General features: G+C 41.6%; 1 protein-coding gene across 7 annotated transcripts in view; it reads left to right on the top strand.

Moving 5' to 3' along the window:
- ACIN1 (apoptotic chromatin condensation inducer 1) overlaps window positions 1-12,489 on the top strand; it is a 33,324-nt gene that overhangs the window by 5,076 nt on the left and 15,759 nt on the right. For all 7 annotated transcript variants that reach the window (XM_032619505.1, XM_032619495.1, XM_032619466.1 and 4 more), the window contains 4 exons: window positions 6,864-6,952; window positions 8,323-9,576; window positions 10,079-10,294; window positions 11,021-11,136. In XM_032619505.1, coding sequence (XP_032475396.1) covers window positions 6,864-6,952; window positions 8,323-9,576; window positions 10,079-10,294; window positions 11,021-11,136 — 1,675 coding nt within the window. The remainder of the gene's footprint in view (window positions 1-6,863; window positions 6,953-8,322; window positions 9,577-10,078; window positions 10,295-11,020; window positions 11,137-12,489) is intronic.

Here is a 12,489-nt window from a genome sequence, read left to right as displayed (position 1 = left end):
TCAAGCAAAAGTCTGTAAATGCAGCCTTTGTCTTCTAGGAACTACCTGTCAAAACAGTGTGCCTTTAGGGGAACATACGTATAAGACATGTGAATAGTAGGTAGATAAAGTAAACCAGTGTGTAAATTAACAAGTATTTTGAATGATTATTAACGTTAGTGGTCATGGGGAAGGTGATCATTCCATATTTAATACTTCTAGAATGTATAGAAGTCGCTAGCTCTTCTGGTTAATATGGAACTCTTTCCGGAAAACAGATTTTTAGGAGATATTTAATGATGGGAGAGAAATAATTTCTTTTAGAGATCTCTTTTCTCTTCAAAATAAAAACAGCAATTGATCCATTTTGCTCTTAGCACTCTTTTTTTCCCTGATTGTAAAGCCATGTGGAAGGGGAAAACTCTTTTATAAATTAGTTGTCAGCATCGCTTCTCAAATAAAAATAAGCCAAAAAATTACGCATAGAATTCCTGCTGTATACATGTCTCTATGCTAGAGTGTGTGGGGAGTCAGCACATTGTAAAATCTATTAGGGAGAGAGAAGACAACTGCACATAAAACTAACAATGGAAGATGGTATGTTTTAAGTGACATACAAGTAGTACGGACACACGTACCAGTGGAATTCCAAAGAGTAAAAAATTCTCTGAGGATTAGAGAGATTAGAGAGAGCCTCATGAAGGAGGTGTAGGATTTGAGTGAGCCTTAGAAATACGTAGGATTTGAGTTGGCACAGAGAAGACAAGAGGGTATTTTTAGGAAGGAACAAATGCACAGAGGTAGGAAGGAAGGTGATATTTAATTTTAAAGGTAATGGGGGAACCATTGAAAATTCTTGATAGCAATATGATTTGATAAGGAACTCTTGAAAAAGAGAGAGCCTCTCTCTGTTCTAAATGTAACTTGAAGTGAAAATGAGGAATGTCCTGAAATAGATATAAGGTTTCAAAAGCAAGTAAAGATTTAGAGTGAGGAAGGTGGCCAGTAGTCTCTTAAGTGCTTTGTGTCTTCAGCAGGACTATGCCTATGGCTGTAATTGTTGGAGGAGGGGAAAAAAAACAGGTGAAAGGAAAGAGGTGAAAAAAAAGTAACAAATGAATGTAGTAAATTGTAGAATACAACAAACAATTGCTGTGTGTCCTCTTTGGTATACTCTATCCATAAACTTTCCTACCTCTGATCTTGGCTAGAATGTGAATTTCATAATAGATGTGGCATAAAATTTGGTCAAGGTCCTAAATGGAGTTGTAGTTTGGAGTTCTAGCAGTGCTTGGTTGGATCGGTAGAATGCCTGGAGTTTACCCAGAAATTAGATTTTTTTTCAGGTGTACAGCGGCAGTCTGCCGTAGGCTCATAAACTATTAGGCTTCCAGCTTATTTGTTAGCTTTGGATGTTTGGGGTTCCTTATTTAGTAAGATTTTGATTAAAGTAAGGTTCCTAGTAACATATTTTGGTAATCAGTAGTGGCACCTGAGGATTTTTTTTTTTTTTTAATAAATTCATTTATTTATTTATTTTGGCTGCGTTGGGTCCTCGTTGCTGGGCGCAGGCGTTCTCTAGTTGCAGCGAGCGGGGGCTACTCTTCGTTGCAGTGCGCAGGCTTCTCGTTGCGGTGGCTTCTCTTGTGGAGCACGGGCTCTAGGCGGGTGCGTGGGCTTCAGTAGTTGTGTCTTGTGGGCTCTAGAGCACAGGCTCAGTAGTTGTGGCACGTGGGCTTAGTTGCTCTGCGGCATGTGGGATCTTCCCGGACCAGGGCTCGAACCCGTGTCCCCTGCATTGGCAGGTGGATTCTTAACCGCTGTGCCACCAGGGAAGCCCCTGGATATTATTTTTTTTAAGAATATGAATTCCTGGGCCCTGCCCCAAGAATCTCAAAGAATGTAAGTCCTGAGACCTTACATTTTTAAAAAGTCCCCTGGTAGTTCTGTTGATCAGCTCAGTTTATGAATGACTAAATGAAAGAATAGTTTTTCAGCATTATAGTTAATCAAGATCCTTGGCTTATTATATGCCAGCAACCTCGCATTAATGTGCTGTAGTCACAATCCCAAATAGGAAGGAAAAATTGGTTTATAAAATCCTGCCTGGCTCTCCTTCTTTTTTTTTTTTTTTTTTTTTTTTTTTTTGCGGTACACGGGCCTCTCACTATTGTGGCCTCTCCCGTTGCGGAGCACAGGCTCCGGACGCGCAGGCTCAGCGGCCGTGGCTCACGGGCCCAGCCGCTCCGCGGCATGTGGGATCTTCCCAGACCGGGACACGAACCCGCGTCCCCTAGCATCGGCAGGCGGACTTGCAACCACTGCGCCACCAGGGAAGCCCCTGGCTCTCCTTCTTGACTTCATATCTTTCCATCACTTTCTTCAGATTTTTCTAAGATGTTGGGAGTCAGTATTCACCCTCCATAGTCAGAAGTTGCCTCCTAGATCATGACTGGGTATACAACAGTCCTTATTATCTTCAGTTAATTTTTCCAAAAAGAGCCCACTCTAGGAAAATTAGGAGGAAAAATACAAAAACATTTAAAAATGGATATTCAGAATACAGATTGATTAACAAAGGTATAGCCCCAGGGGATCTTAGCCAGCCTTTGGCTTACAGAGCATTTAGCCCTCATTCCTGTTCTTGTGTTAAATCTGGATGCTGAGATTATAAAGAAATGTTAGGTAAGTTACTTATACAGCTAACATGAGTCAGATTTAGGGTTGGCATCATTGCCAGGCCTCCATTCTCTTAATTTCTGCTGCTTTTTCATACCCAAGGATACCCTCTGGCCACAAGCTTTGCTCTGATCTCTGTAGCTACCTAACCTGGATCCTGCAAATCCTGCCCAGGGATTTGTTTCCCAAGATGAAGAAACTACCTTCCTATATGATGCTTAAACATTCTTCAGTTTGTTTTTTTTGTTTGGTTTTTTGTGGGTTTTTTTGCCAAGCTGTGCGGCATCCGGGATCCTCTGATCAGGGATCGAACCTGTGCTCCCTACGTTGGGGGAGCACAGAGTCTTAACCACTGGACCACCAGGGAAGGTCCCATTCTTCACTTTAATACATTCTACACTGCCTTTGCTCTCCTGAAGGCTTCTGGCTTTGGAATCTCAGAAATCTTACATTCACCCTGACTTGCTTTTTAACTCCTGAAATACATTTATTAACCTGTTACCAGTATTCGTACCACTCTTTGCTAAAGGTGCTCAGTTTCTGCACATATTATTAACATCTGGCTGAAGACACTCATGTGGCCATGTTCACATAATAGAAGATGGCACCTTTCCCAGAACCTTGTCTGCATCACATCAGCTCCTTACAAGGAGCTGGAAGAAACTCCTCATCTCTTTCTTATATTTTGTATTGCTTACTAGGCTCTTGTTTTCATGTCTGAGGTTCCCCTCCAGTTGTCATTTTCTTTGCAAAACAGTGATGTCCAGAACTTTCTGACCAGCCCTTCCCATTTTTCCCACATCTCTTTGAAGACTTATTAGGCAAGTGCTTCTAGAGGAGGGATCATCTAGAATCCTGTCATTGCAGTTGTACAGTATCAAGATAACATTATGATCTAATAGAATAGTATACAGTTTATAATTGATCGAGATAAAGGCTGTTTGCTTGTGCATACCTAATTTTAAAATCACAGCTCCAGAACTCTTATTTGATCTGTTTAGCACATTTATCTATGGTAAACTTTGTACATGCCTTTTTTCCCCCCTTAAAATCACATTTATTTATTCAGAGCATATATGTGCTTTGTTATTCACTGCAAAGCATCTTTGGTATATGTGCTCTTAACACTTGCTTTTAAGTTGAAAATAAACAACAAAGAGAATGTTTCTTATATAGAACTTGCAGTGGTAAAAGCAAGTACTTGGGTTGGCTAGGCCTGTGAATTTTAACTGTTCATAGTATTTGAGGCATATCAGAGAATCTCTCCTGTAGGTTTTCCCTCCAGGGTATAGGATTTTATCGTTTTAAAAATGTTTGTTTTCTTATTACAAAAAGTAGTGTGTATTCGTTAGAAAATTTTTGGAAAAACTGGAAAAAACAGGTTTTCATTTGTTTTATTTGGCTGCGCTGTGCAGCTCGTGGGATCTTAGTTCCCCTACCAGGGATCGAACCCGGGCCCCGGCAGTGAAAGCACCGAGTCCTTACCAATAGACCACCAGGGAATTCCCTAATTTTTAAAAATTTTTATTGGCGTATAGTTGATTTACAATGTTGCGTTAGTTTCAGGTGTACAGTAAAGTGAATCACTTATACATATATATCCACTCTTTTTTAGATTCTTTTCCCATATAGGCCCTTTAAACAGGTTTTTAAATCATCAGAGGTCCCACAAATGAAAATAACCACAGTTGATAGTTTGCTATATAATTTTCCAGTCTTTTCTTTGCCTATTTATAAGCTTAAGATATCTGCAATTTTCAAATCTTTACCTTCCCTCCAACCTGGTTAACTTTTTCTTCTTCTTTTTATTTTTTAATTTATTTTATTTATTTTTGGCTGCGTTGGGTCTTTGTTGCTGCACGCGGGCTTTCTCTAGTTGTGGCGCACGAGCTTTCTCTAGTTGTGGCGAGCGGGGGCTACTCATCGTTGTGGTGCACGTGCTCCTCATTGCGGTGGCTTCTCTTGTTGCGGAGCACGGGCTCCAGGCAAATGGGCTCAGTAATTGTGGCTTGCAGGCCCTAGAGTACAGGCTCAGTAGTTTTGGCACACGGGCTTAGTTGCTCCGCGGCATGTGGGATCTTCCCCAACCAGGGCACGAACCCGTGTCCCCTGCATTGGCAGGTGGATTCTTTTTCTTTTTTTCTTTTTTTTTTTGCAGTATGCAGGCCTCTCACTGTTGTGGCCTCTCCCGTTGTGGAGCACAGGCTCAGTGGCCATGGCTTATGGGCCCAGCTGCTCCACGGCATGTGGGATCTTCCTGGACCGGGGCACAAACCCGTGTCCCCTGCATCAACAGGCGGACTCTCAACCACTGCACCACCAGGGAAGCCTCTTCCTTTTTTTTTTTTTTTTTTTTTAATTCTTGAGCATCTGGATAGTGATTTTTTTTTTAAGACATTAGTTTTTTAGAGCAGTTTTAGGTTCACAGCAAAATCGTAAAGGTACAAAGACTTCTCATACACCCTCTGCCCCCACATATGCATAGCCTCTCTTAATATCAACATCCCGCACCAGAGTGGTACATTTTTTTACAATGGGTGAACATACACTGACACATCATAATCACCCAGAATCTATAGTTTACCTTAGGGTTCATTCTTGATGTTGTTCATTCTGTGGGTTTGGACAAATGTATAATGACATGTATCCATCATTAGAGCATCATACCAGGATACTTTCACTGCCCTAGAACTCCTCTTTGCTCTGCCTGTTCATCCCTCCCTCCACCCTCTGCCTTTTTTTTTCTTTTTTGTTAAACTACTACAATAAGTCAGCTTCTTTCCCTTATTTTGATACATGCCAAGGAGCTTTTCCTGAAATTCATGGAAAAGGTTTTCTTTTGGTTTTCCTCATTTTGTAATTTAACCTATTCCAGGTCATTTAATTATGAAATTATTGATTATTATAGGCACCACATTATTTATTAATATCTTACAGATTACTCTTTAAATCTTTGCTGAAGAATCTGACCTGTCACTGAATATCCTAACCCTAGTTCCTGTACACACACCTGTAATGCAAGTCTTTATTCTCTAACCCAGATATGAAATGGTATATATTCAAAGATCCTGTTAATCAAGTGATCATGGAGTAAAGGTTTATGAAATATGTGCAGTCTTCTAGTTCATTCTGTAAGTTTCTTTTCTTCTTTTAGTTACAGAAGCAGAGACTAGTTTAGTTTAGATTGCTGGAATAAAGAAATAAGAGAGAAGACCTTGGATTAGAGCTCACACCATCTGCTTTATTTGCACTAGTTTAAATACTGTTAGGGTAGCACAGGTTTTTGTGGATCATTTAAACCTTTTGTACTGTATTGTACATATCTGAAATATAATTATCTTTAAGCTGTTTTCTAAACTGGTTCACATCAATATTTGCATTGCTACTCTGTGTAATATTTTAATACTGGTAGGAAACGTAGAGGTCTTCTGGTCCATCCCCTCCATTTTCTCAGTCAAGACACTGAGACCCAAATTATTTAAGTGATTTACCCACAGTTAACTTCCTTCATGGAATGTAAGTGAAAACTTTTTCCAGTTTTACATGGAGTTGTTATTTGGAATGACCAACCTGTGCCCCCTGCAGTGTAAGCATAGAGTCTTAACCACTGAACTGCCAGGGAAGTCCACAAGCTTTCTTTTAATAGTAGAGCTTATTTTTCTTTAAAATAATCTCACCTTGAGCTCCATATATAAAACATAATTGAGAGGGTCCATTTCTGAAGCCCTGAGCCCTGAAAATCATTTCTCTTAAGTACTTATAAGATTATTGTTTTACAAACTGGTATATTAATCATGATGTTTTGGTCAAAACTAGTGGTGGCAATGGGCAGTCCAAAAAAATAGACACTGAACACAGTGAAGTCTTGGGCTTTGATTCAGTGACAAAACATTTTACAGAAATAAATGTACTTTGTGCTAGACAATTTGAAGCCCCTGGTAGTTATTTTACATTTATTTGAATTATTTATAATATGTGAATTGGCTTTGTGACATTAAAAACATTCCAGATGTGCATAGCAGGAATTATCAACATGACCCTGACCCTTAGGGCTTTATATAGTCTTTTCTTCCACATAGAAGTCAGAGAGATTAATACAGATATGTATTGAGCCGTTCATATGCTTTGATCAATTGAATTTTAGAAAGCAGTCTTGAATGAATGTTCATGTTATGAGTCTGACTTGGTTTTCTTTCATTTGATAGGAAAAAGCGCCTCTATTTCCGAAGAGAAAGGTGAATCTGATGATGAGAAACCAAGGAAAGGAGAAAGACGATCATCCAGAGTCAGACAGGTAACTCAGTTACCCCTGAAAGCATCCTTCACCTCTTTGGGTAATGCCTTGGATATCTCCTCCTCCTCCTCTTTTTCCTCAAACTATTTCAGAGTTGGTATCTCTCTAGCTTTCTGTATAGTCATCTTCTTTCTCTTTGTAATCATTTTTCTTGTTGTTTGTTTTCTAATTTATATCTGCTCTTGCCTTTGGATTTCTTTTATTGGCCATGCTGTGAGCATGTGGGATCTTAGTTCCCTGACCAGGGATCGCACCCACATCCCCTGCATTTGGAAGCGTGGTGTCTTAACCCCTGGACTGCCAGGGAAGTCCCTGGCCTTCGAATTTCTAAACGAATATATAAAAAAATAACTGTGGGGCTTCCCTGGTGGCGCAGTGGTTGAGAGTCGACCTGCCGATGCAGGAGACACGGGTTCGTGCCCCGGTCCGGGAAGATCCCACATGCTGCGGAGCGGCTGGGCCCGTGAGCCATGGCCACTGGGCCTGCACGTCCGGAGCCTGTGCTCCGCAATGGGAGAGGCCACAACAGTGAGAGGCCCACGTACCTCAAAAAAAACAAAACAAAACAAATAAAAAAATAACTGTGAAAGTTAGTAGGCTGGTCTGTATTCCTAAGGCAGCACATTATTAGAAAAGATATAATTCATTATTCAATTAAAACCTTAAAGCTGTATGATACAGTGTTAAGTGAACAGTATACAAAAGTGTATGTATAGTGTAATTACAACAGTGGAAAAGAAACAATGGGAAAAAATGAAATATACCCCAAAGATGATCAAAATAATCACATTTATTGATAATAGGTCAGTCCCGCCCCGCCCCCACCCCCTTTCTAGATGTTCAGTTTATATATATATATATATATATATATATATATATTTTTTTTTTTTTTTTTTTTTTTTTTTTTTTTTTTTTTTTCTTTTGGTATGCGGGCCTCTCACCGCTGTGGCCTCTCCCGTTGCGGAGCACAGGCTCCGGACACGCAGGCTCAGCGGCCATGGCTCACGGGCCCAGCTGCTCCGTGGCATGTGGGATCTTCCCGGACCGGGGCACGAACCCGTGTCCCCTGCATCAGCAGGCGGACTTTCAACCACTGCGCCATCAGGGAAGCCCTATATTTATTTTTAAAGCTTGAAGCTAACAAATGAAGTACTAGCAGTTTCATTATTGTATTCTTTTTGGTCACTCTATTTTGATTCCTGTAAGAGCCCATACTAGTCACACGTGTCTCTTGTCGCATTTGTTTTCTGTGTTGCTGAAAGCATATATCATTGAGTTTCTTCGTCATGTGTGTGTCTTGTAAGATACTTTTTCTCCTCTGTTGATAGTGAGCAAATATACTTGGAACCATTGAATATTTTTTCTTTCAGGCAAGAGCAGCTAAACTCTCTGAGTGCAGCCAGGCTGCTGAGGAGGAAGAGGATCAAGAAACACCTTCCAGAAATCTGAGGCTCAGAGCAGATCGAAATTTGAAAACTGAAGAGGAAGAAGAAGAGGATGAGGAAGAGGAAGAAGAGGAGGAAGAGGAGGAAGACGATGATGAGGGACAAAAATCTAGGGATGCACCAGTCCTGAAGCAGTTTAAGGAAGAAGAGGGGGAAGAGAAGCCCAGTGTAAAAGTAGAGGAGGTAATGGATGAGAGATCCCAAACTATAAGATCCCAGGAACAGGAGGGGTTAGAGAGAGGAGGGAGGGTTACAAGGTCCCAGGAAGAGGCCAGAAGAAGTCATCTGGCCAGACATCAGCAGGAGAAAGAGATGAAAACAGCTTCTCCCCTTGAGGAAGAAGAAAGAGAAATAAAACCTTCAAAAAGCTTGGAGGAAAAATCCAAGTCCCCTTCCCCTCCTCGATTGACTGAAGATCTGGAGAAGGCCCCTGTTGTGCTACAACCAGAGCAAACTGCTAGTGAGGAGGAGACTCCCCCACCTTTACTTACCAAGGAAGCATCTTCTCCACCACCTAATACACAACTCCAGAGTGAAGAAGAAATAGAACCCATGGAAGGCCCAGCCCCTCCTGTCCTTATTCAGTTGTCTCCTCCTAATACAGATGCTGAGGCCAGGGAGCTCTTACTGTCTCAGCATACTGTGCAGTTGGTGGGAGGTCTGTCTCCTTTGTCAAGCCCTGCAGACACCAAAGTAGAATCTCCAGTAGAGAAAGTGCCAGAGGAGAGTGTCCTGCCTCTAGTTCAGAAAAGCACACAAGCTGAATCCTCAACCCAGAAGGGTCTTGAAACTGAATCAGAAAAATCAGCTCAACCACTCCCTCTAAAAATCGAGGAATTCACACTGGCCAAAGGGATCACGGAGGAATCTTTGGAACAGAAGGAAGGCAGGAGGGCTTCTCATACTCTTGTCCCAAGCCACAGATCGAAACGGTCAGCTGACTCATCCTCTAGCCGATCCTCCTCATCGTCATCCTCCAGTTCTAGATCAAGATCTCGCTCTCCTGACAGCTCAGGCTCTCAGTCTCATTCACCTCCAAGATCCAAGCAGAGAAATATATCTCAGGCAGGTACTCATTCCAACCCTCGTGGTAGACCCAAGATGGGCTCCAGGTCAACATCAGAATCCAGGTCCCGTTCCCGTTCCCGTTCCCGTTCAGCGTCAAGCAACAGCAGAAGAGTAAGTGTGGGAGAATCCTGGGTGCGTTGATGTTCTGTCTGTACTGCAGTGTTTTTCAACCCCTGGAGAATCTATCATGATTTCCAGCAGAAAAGCTTCCTTTAAGTCCCCAGTTCAGTGATTACTTTCTTCTCATTTCAGAGTCTCACTTTCAACTCATTGATTCCTAAGTTGGGTCCTTTTTCAATTTGATTCCCTTTGATTGCAAAGAAAGCTGAATCCATACCCATTTCCTCTGCTAGACTATAAACTTCTTGAGGGTATGGACATGCCTTTTTACATGTGTATCCCAGTACCCAGCACCTAGTTGGGAGTTGATAAACAATTTGTTGAGTAATCTAGGAAGTCAGGGAGGTCACTAAATGAAACAGGAATAAACCTAGGGAAAGATTTAAATAAAATCTTTGAATAAAAAGATCTAAAGTATTAAGTTGGAAAGCTCAGTGATCTACTGAATATATGGCATATAAAATAATTTGCCTAATATGTTTCATTTCTTTAGTCTCTGAGCCCTGGAGTCTCCAGGGACAGCAGCACCAGCTACACTGAAACCAAAGATCCCTCTTCTGGTCAGGAGGTTGCAACTCCACCATTGCCACAGCTTCAGGTCCTTGAGCCAAAGGAGAGGACTTCCACCTCAACCTCTATCCGAGTGAGGCGTATGAGCCAACCTGAGCCAGCTGAAAAGCATGTGACCCAGAGGTTACAGCCTGAGCGGGTAGGGTATTATGCCCCTTCCCTAAGAGGGAGACGGAGGATTAGGCATGATTTTCCCTTTTGTCTTAGCTATAAAACTGAAAGTGTAGTCTGGATAAGGTTCAATAGAAATGGAGAAGGTTGGGGAAACCTGTTAGAGTCTACTTTGTTTTTTTTTTTTTTTGCGGTACGCGGGCCTCTCACTGTTGTGGCCTCTCCCGTTGCGGAGCACAGGCTCCGGACGCGCAGGCTCAGCGGCCATGGCTCATGGGCCCAGCCGCTCCGCGGCATGTGGGATCCTCCCGGACCGGGGCATGAAGCCGCGTCCCCTGCATCGGCAGGCGGACTCTCAACCACTGCGCCACCAGGGAAGCCCCTAGAGTCTACTTTTATTTCCAAATCCCTGGTTCATGAAAGTTCTCCATGAGGCTGAGCAGCAGGGTTCTCATCTTCAGGGCTCTCAAGGTCAGTTCTTCCTCGGAACATCTCCCTTTTTTCTGCCCAAAAGGAAGCCTTTTCTCAGTTCTCTCAAAGAAGAATTCTAATAAAATGATTTTTGGCATAGAAATTCTGTAAGCAGTATTCTATTCCACTTTCTTAAATGAAATAATGAAGATAAATAGAGTTCTGTGTGGAGCTGGTACTGTGTATGTTGTGCTCTGCCTTTTACCAACTCCACGTTATAGAAAAGGAACCAAGCAGATTTAAGTACGTTGCTATGTTTGTTTTGCTGTGTTTGTCCTTACAGGGGAGCCCAAAGAAGTGTGAAGCTGAAGAGGCAGAGCCGCCAGCTGCCACACAGCCCCAGACCTCAGAGACTCCGACCTCCCACCTACCAGAATCAGAAAGGATTCATCACACTGTGTAAGTGATCTCTCTCAACTGGGGTATAACACTCCCAGTTTGTGGGCTAGTTCTTGGCTCCCTAGGGTTCTTTGGCTAAGTCCTAGTTTCATTATAAAATGTGAAGGCAGAGCTTTATCTGGACTAAGGCTAGACTTCAGTTACTATGTTGAGAGTTGCCACCAGAACCCTTAAGGTAGTCTGAAAAGTGGTGGTGAGAGCAAAAGGAACCCCATATCTGGAATCATCTGACCAAAACAGTCAATTCCTTTAAGAAGGAGGCAGCAGAGGCTTCTTTTTGTAAACTCAAGACAGTGTAAGGGAATTGACTCAGGCATTTTAACTCAGTCTTTAACTCACATTTACCAGCTACATGTGAGCCTGGGAACACAGTTTAATAAAGGATGTTGAGGATCTACAGAGCACCTTACAGGAGAGTGCTGTTTTTTAGTTTTTTTTATTTTCTCTGGTTATAAGCTATCATTTTATTAAGCACAGTCTATCCTAGTTATCTCCCACAGTGTACAAGACAGCAAAATACGAAGTCCATATCAAGTCAGAAGTTATTCCTTCTAAGACCCTTGGATTGATTTTACCATTTATGCAGTTAACATAAATTTTTTATTCCTTATGTGTAGTCCTAGAAAAATACTGTCATATCAAATTAAATTTGTAATTGAACATGTATGTCATTCATTCTTCTGAGCTAGGTATTACAAACTAAGAAGCCATTGAACCAAAATTCCTGGCTTCAAAGTCTCATGGGAAGTGAAAAAGAAAAGCATTGTGGAAATAAGATTGCTTAGCTTTTAGACATCAGGAATCCTATACTACTTTAGTGAATGTCCTGTTTAGACAGTTGGCCTAACTTTGTTCCATGATTGTTTTAATGGCATTTTAACACTAACACTATCAATATGATTTTTCCCTTTATGTACATCTAATTCTTCTTAGAGCTTCAGGCTATCTTTTGCCTCTGATTTTGGAGGGTGGTGGGCAGTGACATGGTTTATTATCTCATTTTCTTGAGACTTTAACAATAATTATGTACTCATTATTGTAACTTTTGCCTTGCTACTGTCTATTCTAATATTCTTGCCTCTGCTGCCATCTTGTGGCCATCACATTTTTGGTTTGAAAGCTAAAAGTTCACTCTATTGCCTTTGAAAAAAGTTTTTGTTTTTCCATTTTGGAATGGGTACATTATCCTTTGGAAAAGGGTTTTTCTTCTAGGACCTTAAAGTGAAAAACCAGCGGATTCTGGAAGGTGTTCAGGATTCCCCAGCTACACCATCGATGAGGAAATGGGGTGACACCTTCCCTTCCCTATCCATCAATCAGAGATAATGCCTGCCTTTCCCTCCCCTATCCCAT

Source organism: Phocoena sinus, chromosome 2 (genome assembly GCF_008692025.1).
Source record: "Phocoena sinus isolate mPhoSin1 chromosome 2, mPhoSin1.pri, whole genome shotgun sequence".
Classification (NCBI taxonomy): domain Eukaryota; kingdom Metazoa; phylum Chordata; class Mammalia; order Artiodactyla; family Phocoenidae; genus Phocoena; species Phocoena sinus.
The sequence above is the reverse complement of the archived record's forward strand: the minus strand, read 5'-3'. Positions and strand labels throughout refer to the sequence as shown.